The 14,669-nt window shown below is 49.5% G+C and overlaps 1 protein-coding gene across 7 annotated transcripts in view; it reads right to left on the bottom strand.

The window, feature by feature from the left end:
• Positions 1-14,669, bottom strand: part of Hlcs (holocarboxylase synthetase) — a 187,775-nt gene that overhangs the window by 8,910 nt on the left and 164,196 nt on the right. For all 7 annotated transcript variants that reach the window (XM_057764062.1, XM_057764064.1, XM_057764066.1 and 4 more), the window contains 2 exons: positions 2,187-2,254; positions 630-790 (listed from right to left, as the gene is read on the bottom strand). In XM_057764062.1, the coding sequence (XP_057620045.1) occupies positions 630-790; positions 2,187-2,254 (229 nt within the window). The remainder of the gene's footprint in view (positions 1-629; positions 791-2,186; positions 2,255-14,669) is intronic.

The following is a 14,669-nucleotide window of genomic DNA, read 5'->3' as shown; positions in this document are numbered from 1 at the left end:
CATTCCCCTGAAACCATGAGCCAGAACAAATGCTTTCTTCTGTGAGCTGCCTTGGTGTTCTATCGTGGCAGCAGACTGGCTGATAGAGAAGGTGGTACCAGGAATGGGGCTGAAGTCAGGAGACAATAAGAACGCCACACACCTGTCCTGGTAGCAGGGGAAGAAAGCACCAAATGAACCTGGCCTTGAACTTGAAAGAGCAGCTCTGCTGCACAGAGCTGCGAGTAAGGGGAGGTCGAAAGAAGTCATTCAGGTTCACAAAACAGTCTTTTTAAAAACCTGAAAATGCTGAGAGCGCCCACCCCGCCCTGATACAATGTTTCCATTAAAAGAAAAGAAAGGCTTGCTCTTATTAGGACCCTGAGAAAGCTGACAAACAGCCCTGAGGGATTCTGGGAAATGCTCCATGGAAGCAATCACCCACAACACCACTGTAAAGGCAAGGGTGTTAGCCAAGGACTCTGCACCTGGGCTACGGCCCCAGCCAGAGCTGGGCACTCTAATTGGTGCCCCACGCACTTTGGTGACAAGATTTGTGAAGGGCACAAATATGCAAACACATGCTACAAACAGAAAAGGCCAAGCTGGAAGCCCCACAGGAAGTCAAAGGACAAGGAAGCTGCACATACCTCGTACTCTGGGATGGACCGCACGGCCTCCACGACAGCCAGGGACATCAAATGCTGGACAAATGGAATCCTCTGCCCCAGTTGTGATCTCAGGGGAACGGAGACCAGCAGGGTGAAAAGGGCACACCCCACAGGGCTCAGCCAGGCATTTGGACCCCTTCCTGGAAAGACAGACCCATTGAAAGAAAACTGCTTCCCAACGTCTCAAAGCCACACACCCGACACCCGTCCCGCATGAGTCTATCTGTGCTTATCATACCTTGATCTGCTGGGCGTAACCCAACTGAAGAAAAGTGCTTTAGGGTCTGGGAAGAAAACTCATTTGGTGAAGAAGCTCTTGTCACACACGTGTGAGGACCTACGTTTAGTCTCCAGCACTCCACATAAAAACATGGGTACAGTGGCGTGTTGGTATGCACTTATAATACCAGTGTTGCGGGGGCAAAGGGGAAGCCAGGGGCTGGCAAGCTAGACTAGTTGGAACTGGTAAAGTCCAGGGTCACTGAGAGACCCTGCCTCAATAAACAAACTGGAGAGTGACTGACACACACACACGCACACACACACACGATCCCTAACAGCAACTCTCTAAGCTGCTACTTGTTTTTTAAAACTGAAGTTAGGAAAATAAAATAATCAAAATGAGAGGTATTGCTTAATCAAAATTCAAGTATCTTTTAAAGAACTCTACCACATTTGCCATCTCTGGTGGGTGTGAGTGGTGTGTATTTGTAACCCCAGGACTTGGGAGGCTGGGAACTGTTTATGTGTGTGCTTGTGTATGTATATGTGAATCTATGTGTGTGTGAGCATGTTTGTGTGCATATGTGTGTATGTGAATGTGAGTTTGTGTATGCATGTGTGTATGTATCAAATTCTACCAAATCCCATAGCTTTCACGCAGCATATTTTTCTTCTTTATCTTATGTTCCAACAAAGAAGCGGCAAGCAGCAGACTCCCATCTCTGCCCTCAGTGAGGAGGTGATGTGGCCGGGCCTCGTGTTGGCGGGAAGGAACATCACCCATGTTCCTGTAACGTCCCCTCCTGCCTCCTGCAGACACAGGCAGGGTCTCGCTGGCCCCATCATGGCTCTGGAGGGTGCTGATTCTTGGTCTGCAATCTGACGGTGGTGGGAACCCAGACTGGCCCCTTACTCCTGAGCAGGTGCTGGGTGCCAGCCGGGTGGGAGCGGTGAGTGGGAGGCCTCTGAATGCGATACTTGTTACAGACTCCAACAGACCCTTCCTGAGGACCCCTAGGAGATTAAATGTCTTAGAACTGTTCCCATCACAACCTGCAGGATGTACCGGGAACACAGGCTACCAGGGTGACAGCCATCAAATGCAAACACTGCATGAGTAGCAAACCGTGGATGGGGAGAACGTGTGTGTTCTACTAAGGTCCGATCTAGCCTTCTCTGTTTCCTTTCCTCCTGCCCCATTTGGTGGGGTGGGGAAGGGCTGTTAAAATGGAAAGATTCTAACTCAAGACATCTCAGGGTTCAGCACACACTGAGCCCTCCATCCGGGGGACTCACAGATTTTCGATGACTGACCTTTGCCCTGGGTCTGCCGAACAGCAATGGCGATTAAACCCATTTCCTGTGGCATCTCAAACATCAACCTGCAAACGGTGGGAAAAACTGGTCAGTTAGAACGGACACATGGACAGAGGAGGGAGGAGGGTGGGCACATGCGGCAGCCAGGAAGGGCCCAACGAGCTGCAGAGCTGTAAAGAGGGAGGGGTCCTGCTTCCCTTCACAGCCTCTGGTGGGAACGAGAGCAAGGGTGGAGAGGGGCAGGGTAACCGGCCTGGCTGCGCTCAGTTGGACTGCATCAGGATACAGTTCTTTGGATGATTTTATCAAGTTATTTCCCTTACATCGTCTCTACCTTCGAGTGACAAAAGCAACGCCCGACATTTGTTTCTACTTACAGTGGGTTTCTCTTTGAATCGCACACGGTTCTGATTACCCAGAAAGCCAATATGCTGGCAGTAAAGCGTTTAAGAGATGCCCCGTCCCCCGAGAACTAATTACGCTCTAACTGTAGTAAATAAATCGACACCTTTCGAGAAATCCCCAGAACCCTCGGTCCGTTTGGGCTTCAGTTCTGCTTTTAAAATAGTTTCATTGAAAAGAATGCAAACTTCTTTCTGGGAGCTAAGTAGCAAAGTGCACTCATGTACACCTCTACCTGACTGGGCGATATTAGGTTCCAAAAAGAAAGAAGGAAAATGCTCACGCGTACAACAAAGTCCTTCCCTTCATGGCCTCCAAGTTTTGCTCTCTGCATTTTATTTCCATATTAAGATACTTCTTGACCTTCCAAGCAGTTGCTGACCTGGTACCGAGCAGACATACCTCAGAGGAGGAGATATTTAAGGTCAAAGCCAAGGCTTCTCCTCTGTCAATGCAATGGGGCAGTATGTATCTATGCATCTACCTGTCTGTCTGTCTATGCATGTATGTATGTATGTATGTATGTATGTATGTATGTATCTATCTATCTATCTATCTATCTATCTATCTATCTATCTACCCACCCACTCACCTACCTACCATCGGTGGGAGGACAGAGGTTGAGCAGGGCAGAGGGCATATTCTATATTAATGAGAAATTACAAGTCAGTCTGAAGTGTTCCTCAACACTCCTGCAGGAAGACAGAGCCCTTGGGGCAGTGGTTCTCAGCCTGTGTGTGGCCCCTTCACAAAGGTCACCTAAGACTGTTGGAAAACACAAATACTATGATTCATAACAGCAAAATTATGGTTATGAAATCACAACAAGAATAATTTTATGGTTGAGGGGTCACCATAACACGAGGAACTATATTAAGGGTCGCAGCATTAGGAAGGTTGAGAACCACTGTTGTAAAGCAAGCCTGTGCCCTGAGTAGCTCTCCACCATCTCCTGTAGGCTAAAGGAGCCCCAGGAGAGACAAACTGCTTAAAATCAACACACACCCCTGCCTCCTGCATCTCCAAGGCGGGCAGTACCTGCTCAGGGGAAGTCTACGGATGCTTTGCTTGTAAAGGGGACACAAGGCTACGGTGGGCAGGGTCCGGCTGCTGCGGCAGCGGGGACGCGAGGCTACGGTGGGCAGGGTCCGGCTGCTGCGGCAGTGGGGTCTTCCTCATTCCTGCGAGAGCAGAACACAGGAGGAGTGCCAACCTATGCCAATGCATGTGAACACAGCCCCCTCTCGGACACTATGAACAACCCACTGAGGTGGAGTATGCCTCTCCATCCCTGTGCAAAAAAATGTCCTTTGCTTGTGCTGGGCAAATGAAAACCCTAAGAAGGGCTCTCTGTCCGGTGGCGGAGTTATCATTGTGTTTCAGGAATCTTATGGGCTACAAGAATTCATACAAAGATAATTTTACACATGTATCAATATATAAGAATCTATACCAATGTAAATTGTCTATAACAAATAGTTCACAAGGAGATAAGTAAATCTACCTATTATCCCATCCCATCCAATTTTTGCTTTCTAGAAGGTCCCATTCCTGATGCCCAGACTGGGGCAAATGAGGGACCAGGAAAAGATGTGATTTAGTGTTGGGTGGGCAGACTGCAGAAGCTGGGTAGTCTAGAATGTTCTTTAAACACGTGGACAGTAAATATAGAAGGGGTGGGGACAGGGCTGCAGGAGCACTCGCGATGTCCAGAACAAAGCGAAATGATCAAGGGAACATATGCACTGAGCTGCTAGAGGTTTGGCACCATTTAACAGGGCCTATTAACAAGCAGAGAGAGGCTGTGTTACCGAGGCCAAGAGGAAATTCTGGGAGGAGACAACGGAGGAAGGAGCTAATGCTTGAGACAACTGGAGGCGGCCAGATCTATTTGTGCTGAGATGACTCTGGGGGCCGAGCCGCACGGCTCTTGGCCGACAAAGAAGCATTTATAAACTTGGTCAATGCTGCGTTTCTGAAAATGAAGGGGCTTTCTGAAAAGCAAGCATGGATGCATTCCATCCTTCCTGGATGCCCCTAAAGAGGGAAAGGCTGGGATTGCATCATCTTTACCTACCGGAATCCATGTTTTATTTTATGGAAAAGCTACGGACTAGAAGGTTCGGGCTGTGCACGCTCACTGTTGTGCCAAGGGGACACGGAAGAAAAAGCCCTGTTTGTTGGAGTCCGAATTCCCCGGGCCCTGTAAACCCCCATGCCGGGTGCTCAGGTTACAGAGGATGCCATGGTACCCAGGGGTGCCCTGCCAGGACTGTCTTGACTTTTACATGGTCAATAAGATAATGGTACAAATACAGATTCAGACGGCAGGCCAGGAGGGGCTACTGAAAACAGTGAGTGAGCCAACGCTGAATCCGGGATGCAGCACACTCTGCAGCAGCCACACTCACCACCAGTTAGGAAAGAACAAACCAGAAAAGGGGAACAGGTAGCCGGACAAAGCACAAACATGATCGGTGGTCACTTAAAATGACAGCTCGGATTCACGGAACCACAGAAGGCATGCTGGCCACGAGATGTGCACCGAACAGCAAGATCCAAAGGTCATGCGCGTTTACTCAGCCTCTGGGAAATTCGAAGGAAGAGGCAGAGCTGGCGACTTCAGGAGAAGGGCTTTTGTCATTTAAATCTTTCTCTTGAAAGGGCTAGACTAGCAGGTGGGTCAGAGAGCAAGTGTGCTGACTTGGTGAGTTTCGGAAGACTGGTCTGCAACGCACGTACGTGCATGTGTGTGCATGGCTACTACTGTGACATCTGCCCACTTACAGAGCTCCTTATATGCTATCCACTGCAAGTACTTCCTTCTAGCTTATTATTTAACATTGCATTTAGCTTATAGTCTACCAAGAAAATATTTAATTTTTAATTTTTTTGGTGTCAAACACACCACCTCTTCGCTTTTACACCTCTTGTCTCCCATTGTGGCTACAGAACCTTTCCCCATCCCCAAGCCATACAGGGATTCACTTGCTTCTTGTGTGTGAGCATGTTCATTTTTAACCTTTAGAGTCCTGGTCCAAATTAGAGTTCATTCCTGTATACGATAAAAGTTTTGGTACAGGTCTGGTTTTATACTTTTCCAATGCCTGTCAACTTGTCTCAGAACCGTTTGTTAGGAAGTCGTTCATCAGTAGACACCCTACCCTTGCCATGGGGATCTGAACCTCTCTTCTTGTGTCCTATCTAAGGGACTTGGCTGTTTCTGAAAGGGAATCCTAATTTGTTGGCATAGATCTGCACCCCAGTGCTGACATCACACCGTGTTGGTGCTGATGTCACACTGTGCTGGTGCTGACGCCACAGTATGTTACAGTTGACATCACACCGTGTTAGCGCTGATGTCACACCGTGTTAGCGCTGCCTCCTCATCGGTATTTTTTGGGCATGATTTTCTCATGCTTTTCAGATACTGAGGGTTTTTGTTTGTTTGTTTTGTATAAATACACTTTCTAAATTAATTTGAGAACTGAAATGTATGTGAAGCCAAGCTGCCCTGTGAGCAAGGAGAATTGCTGTTCAAATCCATTTCTTTGGCATTTCTAGCATGTTCTTTATTATGGCGAACAACATCATTTTACTGTTATTATGCATATTAGAATAAGTTGATCTCTATAGGCCAATCTTATATTCTGCCCCTTACTGAATTCCTTCATTGCGTAAGTTAGAGAATTACCACGTCTCTCAGATTTCACAAGCAAGCTATCATTTTACCTGCATGCACATAGCTTTACTTATAGGGCCTGTGACCTCAATATGGCAGGTTTCCAAAAGCTAGCACGCTAGTAACACAGTGACGTCTTCACAGCCAGTTAGATTTCTCAAGATCTCAAGAACAAACGAACTGCTGAGCCTCGGGGAAGGAAGAATGGGCTCCTTAGACCTTCCGAACAGTCTTCAAGGTTCTGGACAGTATACGATTCTAGGGTACCTTTTACTGAGCCAACCCTTAAATGTCCCAACAATCGTCCCAGTCCTCATGACCATGTGGTCATATTTTACAGCTGAGGAAGCTGGGTGTTGGGGGCACCGCAGACCAAGGCTGGCCCAGCTCACTGCAGAAAGCTGCTGTCTTGTTTTGGGGTCTTGATTTATAGCCCAGGCTGGCCTTGGATTTAAGATCCTCCTGCCTCAGCCTCTCAACTCAAGTTCCATCAGTAAGATGTAAAGGCAGGAAGACTATTAGTTTCTTAAAATGTGTCTTGTAAGTTTAACAGTCCTGGGGGTATACTTATCCCTAAACTTAATAAAGGAATCTCTTTTAAAAAACAACTGAAATACTTAAAATTTCAAAAATTAAATGCTAGTTCATTTTCTTTGCCCTATGAGCCTGGGATGTTATTTTTTTGGCTTTGTACTAGTTCTTCCCCTAACTTTAAAGGCAGGGTCCCGTGTGTAGCCCAGGCTGGCTTCAAACTCTCTGTGTAGCTGAGGACGACCTTGAGCTTCCGATCCTTCGGAGTCTTGGGATTACAGGCATAGAGGACCATCCTTGAGCTATGGCACTGTGGATCATACCCAGGACTCCAGGATGCTAGGCAACCACTCTATCTAGTGAGCGATTTCACAAGAAACAAAATCTTTTTTTAAAATTTATTTTTGGGGGGCTGGAGAGATGGCTCAGAGGTTAAGAGCACTGGTTGCTCTCCTAGAGGTTCTGAGTTCAATTCCCAGCAACCACATGGTGGCTCACAACCATCTACAATGAGATTTGGTGCCCTCTTCTGACCTTCAGGGATACATGCAGGCAGAACACTGTATACAAAATAAATAAATCAAAAAAAATTAGTTTTGGTGGTGCTGGGGACTGAATCCATGGCCGTGAGCATACCAGGCACGGCCTCTCCCACGGAAGCTCTGTTTCAAACATGCCAACTTCTCCTCAACGAATTTACATAAAATAATAAAATAATGAGTTTCCTTAGCTACAGAGCCAAGGAGTTTCTGAAGCACCTGGGTGGTCAAAGTGAGTTTCATGGAACCAGTTTCTTCTAGAAGGGAAGCCCCACCCTCCCACTCAGGCCCTGGTCCAGCCCATCTCCGATTCAGGGCAATCACAGGGAAGGATTTCCCACCCTGCCAGCTTGGCCTCAAAAGCCAGAGCATCCTCTACTAGTGCTGCCCTGAACGTCACCCTGCCTCCTTCCTCTCAGGCTCCACTCTGCCAGGAGCAAGCAGCACAGAGAGAGTGTGACAGGAAGCTTAACACCAGCTCGGCTTCTAGCTCCGCGGGACAAGGGGCCTCTTTCTTCAATGCAGGGCTTTGCTCCATGACATGCTGGGTTGGCAGCCCCAGGAACCAAACCTGGTTCTGAACCCAAAGCTGGAACAGATACTCATTCACATGGTTACTTTCCATCCCCTCCGGGCCAATTCCACTTTCTGCCCATCTCTCCAACCCTACGAGGGAGGCTGACTTTGTCTGGGTTCGACGTTGGTGGGACATTCCACTCCACTCCCTCACTGATCTCTTCCGCTGGTCCTCAGGTCCCTGGCACAGCGCCGCGTCATCTACAGAGAGCACCGAGCATCCTGTCTCTCTTTATTTTGTGTCTCCACCTGACTTCCTGTGTCCCTCAGGATGTTGCCAAGGTGAAGAGGAGATGGTAGACCAAGAGGCAATGACTTCACGGAGATGCTCCTGCCCCATCCATTTTTTAAAATAATGTATTTTGTTTTAAAATGTTTATGTGTGCATGCATAAGTGTGGAAGTCAACTTAGGGGTTTGTTCCACCCATCCCAGGGATACCAGGGATTGAACACAGGGCTGCTTTCTCCTCCGGTATTAAATTTAGGACTCAGCAATCTTACCAGCCCCCATCCAACTGAGAAATACTGGAAAATTCCCCTTCGTCCCTTCAAACCCAGGTATTGGTGTGTCATTCTGGGGCCATCTCTAGAGGCCTCTCCACCCTGGGTCATTCCCATCAATCAGTCTCCCTTTGCATCTAAAAGGTTTTTCTTCAGACAAGCTAGTCCCCAAGTCCACCTGTAGCACTGGAAATATGGACCCCAGTCCAGTGTAGGCCTGGAGGTACTGACCACAGCCCAGTGAAGGGCTGAAGGTACAGACCACAGTCCAATGAAGGCTTGGAGGTACGGACCCCAGTCCAGTGTAGGCCTGGAGGTACTGACCACAGCCCAATGAAGGGCTGAAGGTATGGACCACAGTCCAACGTAGGGATGGAGGGACTGATCACAGCCCACTGTAGGGATGGAGGGACTGACCACAGTCCAGTGTGGGGATGGAGGGACTGACCACAGTCCAGCGTAGGGATGGAGGGACTGACCACAGTCCACTGTAGGGATGGAGGGACTGACCACAGTCCAGTGTGGGGATGGAGGGACTGACCACAGTCCAGTGTGGGGATGGAGGGACTGACCACAGTCCAGTGTGGGGATGGAGGGACTGACCACAGTCCAGTGTGGGGATGGAGGGACTGACCACAGTCCAGCGTAGGGATGGAGGGACTGACCACAGTCCAGTGTGGGGATGGAGGGACTGACCACAGTCCAGCGTAGGGATAGAAGGACTGACCACAGTCCAGTGTGGGGATGGAGGGACTGACCACAGTCCAGTGTGGGGATGGAGGGACTGACCACAGTCCAGTGTGGGGATGGAGGGACTGACCACAGTCCAGTGTGGGGATGGAGGGACTGACCACAGTCCAGTGTGGGGATGGAGGGACTGACCACTGCCTTCTCCCTCCTGCTTCAACAGGGAGATGAGAGTCCACACAGCTAGGGTTTCCGGAAACAGCTCCCTCCTCCGGACTTTTTCTGCCCTTTAAAAATAAAGTGTGTCTACTTGTTCATTCTTGAGAGTTGACTGCCTTTTTATTCTGCTTGACATCTTAGAATTAACCCTCCATCCGTGTTTGTAAATGCTTTTCTATTTAAAATCACTCTCTCTTTTTTAAAACTTAAAACACACAGTACCATACTGCTAAAGGTGTCAGGAAACATACTCAAATAAGGGAGGGCCCCAAAGACAGCCCTGCCAACAAAATGCCAGTAAAATCTGAAACCTGGGTTCAGACACACTGGGAATGTTCCAGAACTTAAGACCCAAAGAGCGTCTGTATTCCAGTAAATCAGCTTCCCTGCGAATGCCATCAAAACCCGAGCTTTAATGAGAGAGGGAATATCAGAGGAGGGGTGGAAAGGAAAAGGCTTGGACCATATGAAACTTAATTTAAAAACTATTATGAGAAGATTAATTTCCCCTCCCCCAATCAAATACATAAATCCTTCCCTTGCATTTTGTTTCATTTTCTTCCCCGCCACGACAAAAAAAAAAAAAATGGGGGGGAAGGAAGGTATCCTCAACACATGAAATAATAACTCTGTGTGTGTGTGTGTGTATGAGTGTGCCTGTGTGTGTGTGTGTGTGTGCGCGCGCGCGCTCACTTGTGTGCAGGCCAAAGAACCTGGGAGTCTTCCTCAATTACTTCAGTTACTTCTGCACCTTATTCTTTGAGATAGACTTGCTCACTGACCCAAGAGCTCACTCTACAGCTAGGCTGGTTGGCCATGGGACCTCTGGGAGCTGCCTGGCTCCACCTCCTGAATGTTAGGGTTACAGGCATGTGTGGCCACATTTGTCCTTTACCTAAGTGGAGAGAGTATGAACTCAGGTTCCTCTCTTACACATGAAGCATTTACACATTGAGCCACCATATCCCAGCCCCAGGGTGCATATTTTGAAAGTAACAAATATCAATTACTAGATCCTGATGAATCGAGATGACCTGCCATCTGAGGGAGAGGATCCGATGAAACCAGAAGCAGAGTGGGTTCTCGCTGAAGAACGCAGGGTGGGAGGGTGATGAGCAACACAGAGTCACACAGGCCATCTGAAGGAGCACAGTGACAGGTCAGTGTCCAGATGGGACAGCGCCTTTTCGTGTGGGTGACCAAGGCTACAGAACTCGTGCACAGAGTGCTGGATTTGGCCCTTTGCAGAGGGAGGGCTTACCAGGGCCAGGCCACACAGGAGAAACCGATAGTGTGGCCTTGGGCTCTTTGATAGGCGTGCTCCGTGTTGCTGTGCCGACCCTGCCATCTCCACTTCAGGAGCTGGTGAAGCTTGGTTCTGGAAGCTTCTCCAGAGAACCCAGGGTTTCTTTAAGCTCACCAGGAACCTGCAGGGAGGGGCTGGTCTTCTGGCCAGAGACGGGGCTGTGAGACAGGCATTTGCCCCTTCTGCCAGTGATGGGCTGCTGGCTGGAGCATCCTTGTGGAAGGCTTTACTGAGGGCACCCATGGCATCTCCTACTATGCTGAACTTGGTCTCCTTGTTGATGAACACTGAGTCGAGCATGTGACACACTTCGGTCCCTAGCCGCGGCTGTTCATGTCTCCCACTTTCCTCTTGTTGACATGACAGAGGGTTTCTGAGCCATACCTCTCCTGGAAAAGGAAGCACTCCCATAGAGTCTCACAGAGGCCACTGTACTCAAGGGCCTCTTCCTGTGTGTCTGAGGAGCTTTCAGTTTGAGGTTGTTCAGGCCATCCAATGCATCAGTGTCAAGGGTGGGTGTGGCTGTCTCCATGTGGAAAAGATCCCAGGTGACCTGTGCCGAGGGCCAGGGGGGAAACAGTCCCTAAAGGATGAGGACTCCTGGGGAAACACTCTCCCTGGGACATGTTCTCCAGAGACAGTCTTCCGTGGACACACTCCCCTGGGGACAAGTTCTCTTGGGGAGACATTCTCCTAGCAACAAATTCTTTCACGTAAATGCTCTCCCGTGGAGGACACTGTCCCAAGAACTCACTGGAGCCAAGATTTTCTTTCCCTTGCTCCCCACACCCCACCCTCCCGCTGCTGGTCTGGCTCATGTTTGGAGTTTATCCCATTCCAAGCAGAGCAATTCATTCATCTCCCTCCTCTAGAAAACTCTGTGCTATCACTGCCCTCGAAAGAGGTACCTCCTAGAGATGACATGTCTGCCTCCCTGAAACCACACTGTGCTGGATCCTCTCTGTCCCCAGGCTACGTGAGACATCCTTGATGAAGAGCAGCCCCGAGGAAGGACTCAGTTGGCAGAGAGGAGTGGGCGGGCTCACCGTCCACACAGGATGGGCTTTTCACGCACACAGAAGCACAGCAAACACTAGCAAGACAAGGAAGAGGACACCCATGGATTCCCTAGTGGGCCTTGGGTGCTGACATACCTACCGTTCCACACTGGCCCACCGAATGACCCTCATAAAGCTGGAAGCCATAAACGGAGCTTAGCATCCTAAGGAAACCGAGACTGCCGGGTGTGCTTTTCACAAAATGAAACTGCCTGGAACTTCTCATAAGGCTTTTTACGATAAGCATTAAAATGCAAAGAGGAAGATTAAAGTTCCTGCCACAGACGGGGCCTGTGGGGAGAGAGAGGAGGGCTGGCGGGTAGGGCTGGCAGGAGCTGTGCACAGCATTACAGTTGGATATTATTATACAAAACGAGTGTGTTATTAAAAGGATCCTAAAGTTATAAAAACTCAAAGGAACATTTAGTGACGATGAATAACTCCTTTGGTAAAGATGAATAACTCATATTTCCTGCAGGCTGCGGGGGAGGGGGAGGTTACCTGACCGAATTCTTTGATTGCTAATAGTTGGATTTTGTTGTTTTTGTGAGGCACTCTGTTTAGGGGTGGGGAGTCAGAATGCAGCCTTAGCCTGGGAACACTCTAGCAGGCTGGAGGGTAGCAGCTCTCCCTAGCAAAATGGGTACCTTATTATTATCCTAATAAAAAGGCAACAAAAATACCCATCTCCAGTAGCTCCCTGAGTCACGAGGCAAAACATGACTCTCCCTGCAGTACAGGGGACTGAACCCCGGGTATCACATACAGGTGAAGATGATGAGTGGCAAACACAGCCCCCATTATCTTACAGACAGACATCACTGCATCCAGGCCACAGTTAGAGCAAACTCAGCAAGCCAGGCACCATCTTGTGTAGTCCAGGCCAGTCTCAGACTCATTCTGTCGCTAAGGAGGACCTTGAACTTCTGATCCTCCGGTCTCCATTCCCCGCATGCTGGGACCACAGGTGTTTACATCACTTTATGTGGTGCAGTGCTAGGGAAGGGACCCAGGGCGTTTTGCAGGCCAGGCAAGCACTCTGAGCCACATCCTCAGTCCCTCAGCTGCCTTTCCTACGTTTGTGCTCACCTACAGGGAAGACTGCAGAAGACAGCAAACAGGCTCCATTCTGCTTTGCTGAGACACCGGCAATGGGGGGGACTCTTCTGCTGTACCCCCATTTTAATAGGGAGGCTCTTTGGTCAGCCCACTGAGAACCTGTGTTCCAGTCAGCAGACGATGGAAGGATTTTGGGATCCTCCCCATTGCAAACAACCGTGAATGAGCAGAACGCCCGTGGGCCTGTTCATCTACCAATGCTGTTTGCCCACGTCGAGTGAGCGCTGGCATGACTCTTGATGCTTTTCGGAGCAGAGAAACCAGGTGCTGGTGTCCTTGGTAAACAGAACTAAATGATAAATGGAGGTGTGCTGCCACCGAGGGGGGCTTGTATTCACAGGTGAGACGGACTTATCACAATCCTCTGGATCATGAGTCACAAACAACAACAGAAAACAGCAATGAACAGGTGTGCCCCAAATAAAATTCACACACCTCGTCATGCTTCATGGAACCTCCGAAATACTCTGAAGAATACAAAACATTCAAACATACAAGGAGCAGGGGTCACTGAATGAACTCCATCCTTACCGCTACGTACCAACGACTGCTAAGCCTCTTGCCCTGCAGGCCCTGGAGTCCAGAGACCCTCGCCTCACCCTGAGCACCCAAGCGGCCGGCAGCATCACAACACATCCAGAATTCCCAGCACTCCCTCACTTGTGACTTCCAGAGAAGCAGCTCTTAGCATTTGTGAGAAGTAGCCCAGCAGACTGCCAAATTCCTGCTGGGTCAGCCAAGAGGTAGGAACCAAAAAATAAAAAAACACGAAGAGTTTGTTTTTGAAAAGCCATACATCAAACACAGAAAGGGTTCTTTTGTATAGCTCTTCCCTGTGTGGGAGCCAGAGAAGAGAACATGGCTCACCCTCCCGGGAGGAAGGAGCTTGGCCCCACCTGTAACTGTGCTTCTACCGTGTAGATTTTTCTCACCCCATTAAATGTAACCCACCCTAGGTGGGATTTTACCATGTGAGAGAAAAATAGAGAGTGACGGGGGAAAATGGCCAGCAGGAGCGGCTGGCTGGGCGGCCCACATGAGCCACACAAGTGGGTGCCACAGGCCACGTGGAACGTGGCTGCTCCCAGGGAGCTGTTTCTGTGGCTTCTGTAACCTCGCTGTGCCACCCATTGCCACCATAGTTTAATAGAGAAAAAAAGAAAAGAAAAACCAGAGAGATAAAAAAGAAAATAAGGAAGGTCAGAATAAGGTATCTTCTTCACAGCTGGAAAGCACAGGCTGGTGGGGTGGACAGAGCAGGCTCCACACTGTGGCACCCACAGAGGAGGCAGAAGCCTAAAGTAGTTCCCTGTGGATGGCAGGCAGGCTGGAGACGGGACGGGGCACCTACAAACAGGGAAGGCAAATGGTCCCTGAACTCCAGGGCCTGCGCTGCTGACCGTGCTCTGAACAATAGTAAAAGGCAAGCCTAGTTCTCAAGCCCTTCCCAATAACTAGCAACCAACAGCAAAACGCAGGAGGAGACCCTGGGAAAAGACACCTGTGTGGGGAGGGGCTCTGAAGGCCCCTGAGTAAGCCCTCGGGACAGGCGGCCTTTTCTTCTGTCGCAGCAGGAAATCAGGCTTTGGCTTCTGTGTGAGGACCAACAGCTGCCACCTGCTCATCAGCCGTCCACCACAGCGGCAGTGGGGCCACAGGAACCATGGACATTTGACTGTTCGGTCGTGTGATTCGGCCTAATGCGGAGCAGGAGAGGGTGGTCATGCACGGATTTTACTTCAGCAGCCCTGCGTGAGGTACGACTGGTGATTTCATCTACAGTGCTCGAGACGTGGGTGGGGGGGGGCGTTCTCATCCCATTGGCAGATGAGCAAGTCACTCATCCAGAGTCACACAGC

Source organism: Chionomys nivalis, chromosome 3 (assembly GCF_950005125.1).
Source record: "Chionomys nivalis chromosome 3, mChiNiv1.1, whole genome shotgun sequence".
Taxonomy (NCBI): Eukaryota; Metazoa; Chordata; class Mammalia; order Rodentia; family Cricetidae; genus Chionomys; species Chionomys nivalis.
This window is presented reverse-complemented; position numbering and strand designations above follow the sequence as displayed.